Below are 13,576 nucleotides of genomic sequence, written 5' to 3' on the forward strand. Positions count from 1 at the left end.
TTTCCGTGGCCCTCCTCTGGACCTGTTCCAACAGGTCCATGTCCCTCCTGTGTTGAGGACACAGTACTACACGGTGGGGTCTCCCCAGAGCAGACTAGAGGGGCAGAATCACCTCCCTCTCCCTGCTGGCCACACTTCTTTTGATGCAGCCCAGAATGCGGGGGCTTTCTGGGCTGCCAGCACATGTTGCTGACTCATGTTCAGCTTCTCATCCACCAACACCTCCAAGTCCTTCTCCTCAGGGCTGCTCTCTAGCCATTCTCCGCCCAGCCTGGATTTGTGCCTGGGGTTGCCATGCCTTGCACTTGGCCTGGTTGAACTTCATGAGGTTTTCCCCCGGCCAAACCCTGTGAACCATAGTGCTGTGGGGAGGACTGAATTCGTCTGAAAGTCATAGCCACCTGCCAGCACCACAAGGCTCAAGGATCTCACCACAGCAGGAGGGATGCTGTGTCTCTCCCAGCCCTTGCTGAGCTAGGACAGACAGAAGAAACTTTCAGCTGCAGGTAGGGCTCACCTCAGGGCTGGCAGCAGTCTCAGCACCAACAGGGCACATGGGGGAATTCATCTCCCAAATGGAGTGAAACACCCTGCGGCACTCATAGAACATGGCAGGACAAAGTTTGCCCACCAAAGCTGGAGAGCAGATGCAACCAGTGAACAAACCTGGTAAGAAAAGGTGGTCATGTGCATGATCTCCCAAGAGACCCTACATAACACGCACAAACACCCACGCAGTTTGAGAGGTCTCTTCAGGCATTTTGTCCCAGCCCTATGGCTGCTGGTACCCACACACCCAGTGCAGCACTCAGAGACACTGCAAACCCTGCCCACCCCACCCCAACTCACCCAGGCATGGCTCTGGTCTCAGGGGGTTACAGCTCTCACCTGAGGGGAGACTGGAGACTCACAGTGTATGCAAGGACCGATGATCACATGACATGTTACTGCAAAGTGCTACAGTCACGTCAGGGGGGGGACGGGGGACGGGACGATGACGACAGTGAGGACCAGTGGTCACCTGGGAGGACTGTAAGAATCAATGTCACCTGAGGGGATGGTGAGAACCAATGGTCTGTGTGGACAAGCAGCCCCCTGCCCACTTTGGTCATTTGCTAACAAAAGGAAGTGACAATATCAAGAAGGAAGAAGTTGAGGCCTCTGTTATAGCAAGAGAGAAAGTACAAAAAAACCAACAAAAACATGAGGACAAATACATTCAATAGAGATGAGGAAGAGCTAAAGCAGAAGCTCTGGTCCACTGCAGTGGTGGGAGATATCTGGAGAAAATTTGGAGGGGGGTTGAACACATCATGAGCACCTGCAAAGCCAGGTGCCTGCTCCTGCCCTATCAGGTACTCAGCTACCAGTGACCCCACATGCACCTGCACAAGCTAGAGGTGCCTGCTAATGGCCTATCAGCTGCTCAGCCAGAGGTGACAAACAGTCATCTTACAGGGGACTGTGAGGATAAATGGTGATCTTATAAGACTGCATGGACAAACATTCCCCTACCCCTTCCCTCTCTGGCCACGCCATGGCTGTTCTTTGTCATCCCACCAGTTAAACACTCTCCTCTGACACCAGCACTGGTGGCCCTGCTGGGAGGGATATGAACATTGTGGTGGCATGGCCGGATATCCCCTGGGTGATGCTGAGGTGACCTGCTGGGGAACTGGGACAGCTGGTGCCATTTCTGGGCCTGCCAGGCCACTACAGCATCTCCACTTCTTCATGGGACAGTTCTATGGAAGGCAAGGGGTTCAGTGTTTGGAGGTCCCCAGGATACACTCCCTCAAACTTCCCCTTGGCTGTGGTTTCAGTTCTGCCTTCAACCCCAACACGGGCACTCCCAGGAAAAGGGAAGAGAAACTGCAGGGTGAGGGGATGCACCAGGGGACAGCCGAGGAGGAGCAATGGGTAGAGGACAGCTGGAGGGGTAAAGCCAGCTCTGATCACCCCATTGACCCTCCAGTGCTGGACACTGGTGACGGTGGGGACAGAGCAAGGGGATGGACTCCACCATTCCTGTTCCCATGCCCAGGGGGCATTTGGGGAGGGGGACAGGGTTCCCCACCAAAGGTGGTGGGAAGGAAAGGGGAGTGTCAGGCTACAGCCCAGCCCCAGACCCTCTCCTGGGGATGTTTGCAGGAGAGTTGGAGCTCCCCAGCACTGTTCCCACAGCCATGGGCCAGGCAGGAACTGCTTGTCATGTCCTCCCTGGGGAGCCTGGGTTAGCCAGGCAGTGCAGGAGGAGCCTGAGCTGGAGATGCTGGGGCGGGAGGGGAGCAGGGCACAAAGCAGTTCTCCCCACGTGGGGCTGAGAGGACAGTGGCCATCTTTTTTCCAGTCAGGGCTGAAACCCGAAAGCCATCATCACCATTGGAGCTGATCCATCCTACAAGAATGGAGATGGGGGAGAGGTACCATCAGTGGGGAGGAGGAGTCAGGGGGACCCAGCTTGGGTCTTTGAGTACCCGTTTTCTCCTAGTGCAATTTCCTGGCCCCCCCTTTCCCTGCCCTCTCCTCCTGGCTGGGCTCTCCCCAGTCCCAGCCTGTCACGGCACTTCAGGCTCAAGACATTATTTCAGCTTTCCTCCCTCCCACACATCCCCAGCCCCCAGCTCGGGACCTCTGGGGCCCTCCCCAACACGTCTGCAGTGGCCCCATTGGCGGAGAGCCACCGCCGTGACTGCTGGGCTGGGTTGAAGCTGGGACCCCACGGGTGCTTCCTCCTCCTGCAGTCACTGCTGCTGCTGCTTCGGCCTTGCCGCGTGCACCATGCAGCCCCCTCACCTCCTCCTCTTCCTCTTTCTCCCTCTCCTTCTCCCTGGGATGTGGGCAGATCTAGAGGGTAAGTGGGAGCCCTGGCTCACCCCAACCACTCTCACCTACCTGGGAGAGGACCCCACCGGTTCCTCAGGGGAGGCATGGCCAGGCCACCATCCTCTGCATGTTGGGGGGATGATCCCCAGCATCAAAGGTCCAGCCTCCACCGTGCAGCACCCAAAGGTGCCCTGTCCCTGCCCACCCTCTCTGTTCCTACCTCCAGCTCTGAGCTTCATGTCCCACCAGCTCCAGTATAGAGGCTCAGGCACCAAAGCAGAAGTGGGACCAGGGGTCCCCAGCGAGGCCTGGGGTGTTGGGGTTCCCCCAAAGGTGCCTTCCTCCTACAGGGAGCCCGTGGGTGCTAGGGGGGTCTCAGTTCCATGTGGTGCTGTGGGCCCCTTCCAGCAGCCCCCTGTTTGTTGGGGAGCTGCACCTGTGAAGGGCGTTCTGGGTGCTGCCGTTGCACAGAGCGTTTCACCACAGTCCCATGAGACCTCACATTTCCGGGGGGGGGGAGAAGAAGCAGCAGACATCAGAACATGGGATTGATCTCTGGGCTGGGTTACTCTCCTGCTTCTGTCAGGGTTTGGTTTTCTTGACCTCCCAATGCCCCCAAAACCTGGATGAAATGCCCTTTCCCCTCCTCCATCCTCCACATCCTCCGTGCCATGTGCAGGTCCAGGTCCTGGCACGGGTGCTTTTTCTGGGGGAAACGTCACCCCAAACAAGCGCTGAGTTGCCTCCCACAGAGCCAGATGGCAGGCAGGGAGGGGACGAGCTGCCTGAAATGCTATACGGGAGAGAAATACCTCATTGAAAGTAAAATAGAGAAGGACAAAGAGCATCAGGGACAGAGGAAGTTAAGCCAGGAAAGCAACCCTGAGTGGGTGAGGAGGTGAGAGTCCAGCAAAGACTGGCTGAGGGTTGCCCAGGCAGAGCTGCATGCAGGCTGATGGGAGTCTCTGTGGTGTGGGGTGAAGAGTGTAGAATCATAGAATGGTTTGGGTTAGAAGGGACCTTTAAAGGCCATCTAGTCCAATTCCCCTGCAATGAGCAGGGACATCCTCAACTAATTCAGGTCTCTCAGAGCCTTGTCTAGCCTGACCTTGAACGTTTCCACAGATGGGGCACCTACCACCTCCCTGGGCAACCTGGGCCAGTGCTTCACCACCCTCAGTGTAAAAAATGCCTTCCTTATACCTAGTCTGAACCCCATTTCCCCTCCAGCCCCCCCACTCCTCTCCTCTTTCTTGCAGCCCTTTCCATCCCCATCCTCTTTCCTAGCAGAGACGCAAGTTTTCCAGATGCTCCAGACCGTCCTCTTCATGAACGTCAGCTCTGCCGAGGTGTCTGGGGTGGTTCTTCTGGGGGATGTGCCCATCTATGCACTGGATCCTGCCAACTGGAGCATCCACTTCCACTGGCCGTGGTCCCGCCAGGCCGCATCCGAAGGTGATGCAGAGAAGATCAAGTCCCACTTGAAAATCTATTTGCGCAATATGGTCCGATATGTGCATGAAGTTGCCCAGCAGGAGAAACTGGACTGTGAGTACACGTACAACCCCAGCCAGAGCCCCAGCCACTTTCCCCATGTTCCAATTGTGCCTTCCTCCCCACCAGGGTGGCATTTGTGGGGTCTCACAGGGTGCAACAGCTTCTGAAAGGGTAATGAGAAATGCTGTGGGTGACGGGGCACAAGGCTAGCAGGGGTGGGGAGGGCAGTACACCAAAAAGAACCCTCACGGCTCCTGCCATCTGGCACAGGGGAACCCTTCTTCACACTGCGGAGCTGCCACCAAATTTACCAGGGCATAACACAGATTAGGGAAAGAAAAATTGGGGGAAAATATTTTGGGGGACAACATTCTGTTTCAGCAACTGCCCCATGCTAACTGGCCCCGTATCCACTCCAGCCTTCCAAGGGGACTGAGGCTGTGCAGGGTGTCCCAGGGCTTCCTGAAGCATGGCCCCATTCCCTGCCACACCCCACTGCCCATCGCACCCTTGCATGTGCCTCCAGCCAAATCCTGTGTCCTGCCATCCGTGTCCCACACACTCATGGGACTTCTTCCCTGGCTCTGCCCTTGGCAGACCCATTGGTGGTCCAGATGCGTGCAGGCTGCGTGCTGTACCCCAATAGGACAAACTGGGGCTTCCTGGATATCGGGGAGGGTGGCAGAGACCTCATAGCTTTTGAAGTAGAGAGGCAGCGCTGGGAGGCCCGGCAGCCATCCACACTAGCAGAGCAGGTCAGCAAGTCGATCAACAGAAAGAAGGCCATCACAGCTCTCCTGGAGCACCTCCTCTCCAACTCCTGCCAGAGCCACATCCTCACTCTGTGCAGGTACGGGAGGTCTGATCTGGAAAGACAAGGTGAGACCACCCTGATCCTGGCATGGCCACCCCAAAGCCTCCCCCACACTGGGGACAAGCAGTGCCCCACCAGGGCTCCCCCCACCCCTTTGCTCTCACATCCCAGAGCTGCCCGTGGCCACGGTCTTCGCCCGCACACCCAGACCAGACCAGCTCCTCCTGGTTTGCCATGTCACCGGCTTCTACCCGCGGCCCATCAGCGTGGCCTGGCTGCGGGATGGCCAGGAGGTGCCGCCGGGCCCAGCCCTCAACACCAGCGCCATCCTGCCCAACGCTGACCTAACCTACCAGCTCCGCAGCGTCCTGGCCGTGGCCCCCCGTGATGGGCACAGCTACGCCTGCCGCGTGCGCCACCGCAGCCTGGGCACCCGCAGCCTCCTCATCCCATGGGGTAGGTGCCACCCTAGGGTTGGGGCACAGGGTGCAGGCAGAGGCTTCTGGCCCTGCAAGGGGCAGCTCCTGCCTGGTGCTGCCACACTCACATGACCACCTTCTTCTCTCCCTGTCCCAGAAAACCGCAGTGCAGCTCCAACCGTCAGCATCACCATCGCAGTGCTGCTCCTTGTGGCCACAGCCTCTGCTGGAGGGGTTTGGTGGTGGAAGCTCAGGTGAGGTCTCCCTCCCACTGTCTGCTCTCAGGGTTATGGGGAGATGGATCAAGGCAGGGATTGCAGCAGCAGCAGTTCTGCAGCGATGAACTGCCTGGCCCTGAGTGCGGCTCACAGTGGACCCCTTGCAGGAAAGGGGATGAGGCCACGTGGGAGACCCAGAATTTCATCATTTGAAGCTTGGCTGCCTGTCCAGCAATGAGATCCCTTGCCACCAGCTCTCCATGGCTCATCTCATCTCCCATCCCTGACCCATCAGCACCGACAGGTTTTGCTCTAGAAAACCACCACATTAAACAGCTACAAACTTCCCCAGCTACAAGTGGCTCCTATGGTTCTCACCCTCATTCCTTCTCAGGAGGTCCCCCCAGGAAAGCTCCCAGCACACTGTAGAGTCCCCACATTGCGACCAGGAAGACTCTTCCTTTTCCTGGACACTGGCTGATGTCCCTGGCATGACAGGAGAAACAATTCCTCCACCAACCTCTCCCACATCTTGGCATCTCTGTGGCCAGTGTCTGTCCCTGGCAGAAGGGCAGTGACAACCTGGGCAGCCACACCAGTGTGGGGCTGCTGAGTGGCATGGGGGATGGAGCAATCCACAAACCAGGAGGAGATGGAGCGATTTGAGCTGTTCTGCTGGGGAGAAAGGGGAAGGGAGGACCCAAATGACATCTCAAATCCCCTGAGGCATTTTGGAGGCATTTTGAGCAGGTGCAAAGCTGCTCTGGCTCCAGTGCTGATCTCACCCTCTGTCCACAATGGGTTTAGGTTGGGATCTCCTCCACTCCCGACTCCTGCCCCTGCAAAAGCTGGAGGGATGGGGGGACAGTCACCCTCCGAATAAGGGAGATCACTCAGCAATTATTATCACAGGCAAAACAGACTCAGCTTTGGGAAATTAATCTATTGCCAACCAAAACCAGATATGATAATGAGAAATAACAAATCTAAAAACATCTTCCTCCCATCCCTCCCTTCTTCCCAGGCTCAACTTCACTCTTGACTTCTCTGCCTCCTCCTCTCAAGCGGCACAGCGCAATGGGGAATGGGGACTGCTGTCAGTTTATTATGCATTTTCTCTGTTGCTCCTTCCTCCTCACCCTGCTCCAGCATGGGGACTCACTCAAAGGAGACAGTCCTTCACGATCTTCTCCAGCATGGGTCCTTCCCACGGGCTGCAGTTCTTCATGAGCTGCTCCAGCATGGGTAGTTTCCACAGGCTGCAGTCCTTCCGGGAATGGACTGCTCCAGCTAGGGTCCTTCATGGGGTCCCAAGTCCTGCCAGAAGCCTGCTCCAGCACAGGCTCTCTATGGGGTCACAGCCTCCTTCAGGCACATCCACCTGCTCCAACATGGGGTCCTCCATGGGCTGCAGATAAGTATCTTCTCCATCATGGTCCTTCACCATGAGCTGCACGGTTGTTTCTGTCACATATTCTCACTTCCCTCTCCCAGCTGCTGTTGCGCAGCAGTTTTTACCCCTTCTTAAATATGTTATCACAGAGGAACTACCAACACCACTGACTGGCTCAGCCTTGGCCAGAGGTGAGTCTGTCTTGCAGCTGTCTGGAACTAGCTCTGTTGGACATTGGGGCAGCTTCTGGCATCTTCTCACAGAAGCCACCCCAGCAAGCTGCCTGCTACCAAAACCTTGCCAGGTAAACCCAATACTCTCTGCCAGGGGTCTACAGAGTAAAGCCCTGGGGGTTACCATGGGAGAAGGTGAAGGCCACTATGGACTGGAGTCAGACTACATCTCCTTGGGTGTCAGGGTGCTGTTGCAGGCAGGAGGGATGACTTTGCACCCACCCAAATCCCCTAGCATTCACAGTTGCTGGCCAGAGAGCTCCAGCCCAGCCCTCTACCAGCCGTCTACCAGCCAAACCATCTCCCCCTGGGGAACACACCCAGCCAGGCCCTCCTCAAAACCTCAGCACCAGCCTCATTGGCTACTGAGGCCACCCTATGACACTGCCACTGCCAGAGCTGCACAGGCAGAGCAGCCCTGGGGAGAAGCGTGTGCTCACAGCTTCCGTGGCCCCTTTCTCGTCCTGCTACACTTGCTCCTGCACACTTGCTGCCAGCACCATGCAGCCCCATTGCTGCCACTGCTGCCTCCTCTTCCTTCTCCTCCTCCTTCCTGGGACATGGGCAAATCCAGAGGGTAAGTGAGAGCCCTGGCTCATCCCCACCTGCTCCCATTGCTGCACTGCAGGACCCCACAGAAGTGGCAGGGAGTGGGCACAGACAGGCCACTGTCCCCATCACCAAGGGGCTGCCCCCCACCCCACAGCACCCAAAGGTGCCCCATCCTTGCCAACCTGCTCGGGTTCCCTGTCCCACACCATCCTGCCCAGCCCAGCACTACTGGCGCTGGAGTTCAGGCACCTAAGCAGCCATGGGGCAAGGGGTCCCTAAATCAGGCCTGGGGTGCTAGGGTGCTCCCAAAGATGCCTTCCTCCTGAAAGGAGCCCACAGGCAGCAGGGGTTCTCAGCTTCTCATGGCACAACAGCCCTGCACTGGTCTCCCACCCCTTGAGCAGGTCCTGGGCATCGCCCTTAGCCTGCAGGATCGTTTCTTTTGCAATCAAAGGGTCCCTGGATCTTCTGCATTCTCCCACTGTGAAACAATGCTCAAAGGTTCCTCCTGCAGCTACAATGAGCCCTGCATCCCCAGGCTGTGTTTCTCATCCCAGGGCGAGGTGCTCACTGTGCCCTGGCCAGGGGGACACACACTGCTCCAAAACAGGCTTCACTCTACCCTGCTCACTACCAGAGCCTCATTCAGCGCTGCAGCATTGAACTCAGCCTCCTGCCTCCTGTTAGGGTCTAGCCTTGAGCACTGCCCAGGAGCCCCTGAACTAGGGTGAAATGCTCTTCCCTACCAGCCCCCGTCAGCCCCTGCAATGTGTGCAGGTCTCCAGTGGATCTGGGTCCCAACATGGGTGCTCCTTGCTGGGGGAAGCATCACCCCAAACCAGCACTGAGGTCTTCCCTGCCATCCCTTCCATGCAGCTAAGTGACAGCTTAGGGAGAGGGACAGATATTGGGGAGGTGGATGGCTAAAAAAAGGAAATTAGAGGAGAAGCTGGGAGAGGCTTAGAGAGCCTGCTGAAGGAAACTGCAAACTGAGTGAAACCAGGGGATTTCCCCCACCCTGCCTATCTGCCCCATCTTGCCATGCCTGTCCCCAGGGACACTATAAGCCACCCTTCCTCCTGGGGTCGCCCACCAGCACTGGCGCTGGCAGTACCCTGATTTCCTCTTCATGCACCTCATTTCATCTTCATGCACCTCAATGCCGCTTCCTTTCCCCTCCTCTCCCTGCAGACTCTTATAAACTCCACCTTTTCGAAACCTTAGTCTTCCACAACACCAGCCTTGTGGACGTTGTGGGCTGGGCCACCCTGGAGGATATCGTCTTTGCTACCCTGCATAAATACACCAGGAACATCCTCTACCTACACCCGTGGGTTTACCCAGCCCTCCCTGCAGCAGAGTGGGAGAACCTGCAAAACCTGTTCAAGATCTATGAGCGCAACTTCATCCTATCCCTGTCTGATGATGCCAGGCTCTACCAGACACCCTGTGAGTACCAGGTGCACAGCACCTCCTCATATACATCAGGGAGCTGTGAGAATGAGCTCAGAGCCACCACCAACAGCTTTCCCAAACTGGGGCTGGCAGGAGGGCAGGGACTGGGGCTTCATCCTGCACCAGCAAGACCTCCAAATCACCCTGTCCTGTGCAGAGGTCACATGGGGCCATCCTGGATCCCAGCACAAACCTTGACTGCATTTAGCTCCACTTATGCCCTCACACCAGCTCCCCCCTGTTGCTCTCTGAACACCCCAAATCCCACCAGAGAAGGTCAAAGGGGCCTCTCTGCTCCTGTCTGTGGGACGGGACACACAGAGCAAGCACCTGGCCCCACACGCTGGTGCAGCACTGGTTAACCAAGGGCAGGGTGTCACAATCCTCCTACTCTCCCACAGCCCGTGTCCCATCACTCCCTCAAAGCAGTGCTTTCTGCTTGCCCATGGGTCCAGATGCTACTGTGGGCAAGAGCAGCTTGAGGACAATGAGCTACAGGGCTCAGGACAGGTTTCTCACCCACAGTTTCTACCTGACACAGAGCAGTGACACAGGAGAATAGAATAGAATAGAATAGAATAGAATAGAATAGAATAGAATAGAATAGTTCGGTTTAGTTCAGTTGGAAGGGACCTACAATGATCATCTAGTCCAACTGCCTGACCAATTGTTGGTTGACCAAAAGCTAATGCAAATTACTAAGGGCATTGTCCAAATGCCACTTGAACACAGACAGGCTTGACCACCTCTTTAAAGAAAAGTCTCCTAATGTCAAGTTTGAACCTACCCTAACACAGCTTTGAACCATTCCCATGCATCAAGTCCCTAGATCCCAAGGAGAAGAGCTCAGCACCTCCCTCTCCTCATCCTCAGAAAGCTGTAGAGCTAGATGAGGTCGCCCCTCAGCATCCTTTACTCCAAACTAGACAACCCCAGAGTCCTTAGCCGCTCCTCATAGGACATGCCTTCCAGCCCCTTCACCAGCTTTGTTGCTCTCCTCTGGATACATTCAAGGAACTTCACATCCTTCTTAAGTGGTGGGGCCCAGAGTTGCACACAGTGCTCAAGATGAGGCCGCACCAACACTAAATACAGCAGGATAATCCCCTCTCTTGACCCGCTGATTATACTGTGTTAGACGCACCCTAGGATGTGGTTTGCCCTTTTGGCTCCCAGGGCACGCTGCTGGCTCATACTGAGCCTGCTGTCAGCCAGCACCCCCAGATACCTTTCTGCACTGTTGCTCTCCAGTTATGCCTCTCCCAGTTTATATTTGTGTCATGTGTTACTCTCTCCCAGGTGCAGAATCTGGCATTTTGTTCTTGTTAAATTTCATGCCACTGATGATTGCCCAGTGCTTCAATCTATCTAGATCCCTCTGCAAGGCCTCTTGTCCTTCAACAGGGTCAACAGCACCTCCCAGTTTTGTATCATCAGCAAACTCTCTAATGGTGCATTCAATTCCTGCACCCAGACCATTGATCAAAATATTGAACAGCATTGGCCCTAGGATTGAGCCCTGAGGAGCACTGCTGCTGACTGTTTGCCAGCCAGAGGTAGTCCCATTCACTACAACCCTTTGAGCTTTGCCATTCAGCCAGTTCTTCACCCAGCGCACCATGAACTTGCTCACCCCACAGTTGGACAACTTGTCCAGAAGGATGCTGTGAGGGACAATATCAAAAGCCTTACTAAAATCCAGAAAAACTACATCCACTGCCTTCCCTTCACCCACCAGGTGGGTGACCTTATTACCTTCCCTTCACCTTACCAGGTGGGTAAAAGGATATGAAATTAGTTACAGGACTTTCCCTTTGTGAACACAGTGACTGTGTCTGATAATTGCATTGTTCTTTAAATGCCTTTCAGTAGCACACAGTAGGAACTTCTCCATAATTTTTTCTGGGTACTGATGTTAGACTAACAGGTCCATAGTTTCCTGGGTCTTCTCTCAAACCCTTCTTGTAAATTAAGACAATGTTGGCTATCTTGCCATTAGCAGCGACCTCCCCAGACTTCTAAGACTTGGTAGATGATCAAGAGCTGTCCTGACATTACATCCACTAGCCCTGTCAGAACTCTGGGGTGAATCCCATCAGGCCCCAATGACTTGTGAACATTCAGCGGACACAGCTGGTTCCTTACAACTTCATTGTCCACAAATGGAAAGTCACTGTTTCCACAGTTGTGGTCCTCTGACTCGGAAGTCTATCAGTATTATTAAAGACTAAGGCAAAAAAAGCATTGAATGCCTCCACTTTTTCTTTATCCCTATCAATCAGGTGGCCATCTTCAATCAGTCCAATGTTTTTTTTAGACCTCCTCTTGCTATTAATGTACTTTAAAAAAAACCCCTTCTTGTTGCCTGATACAACACTGGCCAATTTCAACTGTAATTGAGTTTTAGCCTTTCGTGTCTTCTCCCTGGGGAGAATGATTTGGGGTGCAGAGGGAAGGGGGAAAGAAGCAGAAAGAAGCAGGTGCAATTTCGGGCCCCAGCTTCAGCTGCACTCATGATGCCTATTGTTCCCCCCAGATCCCTTTGTGATCCAGTGTGCGACCGGCTGTGACTTGTATCCCAATGGCTCCTATACCAAATTCTACCATCTTGCCTACAATGCCCATGATTTCCTCAGCTTTGACGTGGACAAGAGCCACTGGGAGAGACAGCAGGAGAGTGAGCTGGCGGCAGAATTAGAGAGTCAGTTCAACACCTTCACTGGTTTCTCTGCAACCCTGCAGCACCTTCTCAATGTCACCTGTGTTGACCACATGAAGAAATTCATTGAGTACGGGAGGTCTGATCTGGAAAGACAAGGTGAGACCACCCTGATCCTGGCATGGCCACCCCAAAGCCTCCCCCACACTGGGGACAAGCAGTGCCCCACCAGGGCTCCCCCCACCCCTTTGCTCTCACATCCCAGAGCTGCCCGTGGCCACGGTCTTCGCCCGCACACCCAGACCAGACCAGCTCCTCCTGGTTTGCCATGTCACCGGCTTCTACCCGCGGCCCATCAGCGTGGCCTGGCTGCGGGATGGCCAGGAGGTGCCGCCGGGCCCAGCCCTCAACACCAGCGCCATCCTGCCCAACGCTGACCTAACCTACCAGCTCCGCAGCGTCCTGGCCGTGGCCCCCCGTGATGGGCACAGCTACGCCTGCCGCGTGCGCCACCGCAGCCTGGGCACCCGCAGCCTCCTCATCCCATGGGGTAGGTGCCACCCTAGGGTTGGGGCACAGGGTGCAGGCAGAGGCTTCTGGCCCCATGCAAGTGTCTGGAGGGTGGTGGATCAGGCTCTGATGGCCATTCCAGCCATGGCCTCCTGTGCACCCACAATCCTTCTCTTTCCTCTCTCCTCCAGGCAGCTCCAAGGTAGCTCTCATTGTCGGCATCACCATTGTGGTGCTGCTGGCCATTGTTGGAGCCCTTGCTGGGGCCATCTGGCACTACAGGCGCAGGTGAGGTCTCCTTCTCAACCAGCTGCACCAGCCCTATCAGCTCCAGGACATGGCAGACGGGAGCAGCCTGGCTGGGTCTGCCTGCCCTTGGCCAGTCTCACTCACCTTGTCCTCTCCTGCAGGAGCTGAGAGCACAGAACACACCACACCAGGGATGCCCAAAGGCCACACTGGCTGCTGACATCTCCCTGATAATAAAAAGCTAATTAACACCACCATGCATGTAGGAACTCCTTGTGTGCCATGCCCAGTGTCCACAAGCACATGGAATCAGGTGGCTCCTGCCCACCCCAGGACAGATGGGAAGAGCCCCAGGTGCAGCACAGGGGCATGCCCACACTCCTCATCCCAGGGTGAAACACTGGGACAGCCCCCCAACACCAATGGGGTGTCCCTTGCTCCAGCCCCTAATCCTGGGGGGCACCAGGCTTCCCACAAAACAGCAGGACTCCGTCAGTGCCAACACAGGCTAGGGCAGTGACGCAGCAGGGCGAATGAGGGCCATCTTTCCCCCCACACACACTTCTGGGGGCACATCAGCACCAGATCCTGGTCCCCGAGACCAGAGGATGGTGACAACAGGCATGAGGCCAGCACACAGCTTTGGGCATGGGGATCCCAGGCACACGGTAGGCTGTGGGAATGGCATTTGCCTCCCTCATGGGAAATACAGCCATACTGGGGCAAATCCACCTGGTTTAGTGCTGGGGGT

At 55.8% G+C, this 13,576-nt stretch overlaps 2 protein-coding genes across 2 annotated transcripts; both read left to right on the forward strand.

Moving 5' to 3' along the window:
* The first annotated feature begins 2,781 nt into the window (after nucleotides 1–2,781).
* LOC141478947 (antigen-presenting glycoprotein CD1d-like) lies at nucleotides 2,782–6,128 on the forward strand. The gene is made up of 6 exons (XM_074167884.1): nucleotides 2,782–2,854; nucleotides 4,114–4,374; nucleotides 4,921–5,202; nucleotides 5,309–5,593; nucleotides 5,714–5,810; nucleotides 5,942–6,128. The coding sequence occupies exons 1-6, from the start codon at nucleotides 2,782–2,784 to the stop codon at nucleotides 5,985–5,987; spliced, it is 1,044 nt and encodes a 347-aa protein (XP_074023985.1). The 3' UTR covers nucleotides 5,988–6,128.
* Nucleotides 6,129–7,815: 1,687 nt separating this feature from the next.
* LOC141478951 (antigen-presenting glycoprotein CD1d-like) lies at nucleotides 7,816–12,868 on the forward strand. Its single transcript, XM_074167886.1, has 5 exons — nucleotides 7,816–7,977; nucleotides 9,144–9,401; nucleotides 11,944–12,225; nucleotides 12,332–12,616; nucleotides 12,768–12,868. The coding sequence occupies exons 1-5, from the start codon at nucleotides 7,902–7,904 to the stop codon at nucleotides 12,866–12,868; spliced, it is 1,002 nt and encodes a 333-aa protein (XP_074023987.1). The 5' UTR covers nucleotides 7,816–7,901.
* Nucleotides 12,869–13,576: the final 708 nt, after the last annotated feature.

This window comes from Numenius arquata, unplaced genomic scaffold, assembly GCF_964106895.1.
Source record: "Numenius arquata unplaced genomic scaffold, bNumArq3.hap1.1 HAP1_SCAFFOLD_144, whole genome shotgun sequence".
Lineage (NCBI taxonomy): Eukaryota > Metazoa > Chordata > Aves > Charadriiformes > Scolopacidae > Numenius > Numenius arquata.

What these genes read in the sequence shown, in the direction of transcription:
- LOC141478951 (XM_074167886.1), top strand. Translation starts at nt 7,902, where the DNA reads ATGCAGCCCCATTGCTGCCACTGCTGCCTCCTCTTCCTTCTCCTCCTC. An exon ending in GACATGGGCAAATCCAGAGG is followed by an intron (nt 7,978 to 9,143) that starts GTAAGTGAGAGC and finishes CTCTCCCTGCAG; the next exon opens with ACTCTTATAAACTCCACCTT. An exon ending in CAGCCTCCTCATCCCATGGG is followed by an intron (nt 12,617 to 12,767) that starts GTAGGTGCCACC and finishes TCTCTCCTCCAG; the next exon opens with GCAGCTCCAAGGTAGCTCTC.
- LOC141478947 (XM_074167884.1), top strand. Translation starts at nt 2,782, where the DNA reads ATGCAGCCCCCTCACCTCCTCCTCTTCCTCTTTCTCCCTCTCCTTCTC. An exon ending in GATGTGGGCAGATCTAGAGG is followed by an intron (nt 2,855 to 4,113) that starts GTAAGTGGGAGC and finishes CCTCTTTCCTAG; the next exon opens with CAGAGACGCAAGTTTTCCAG. An exon ending in CCAGCAGGAGAAACTGGACT is followed by an intron (nt 4,375 to 4,920) that starts GTGAGTACACGT and finishes TGCCCTTGGCAG; the next exon opens with ACCCATTGGTGGTCCAGATG.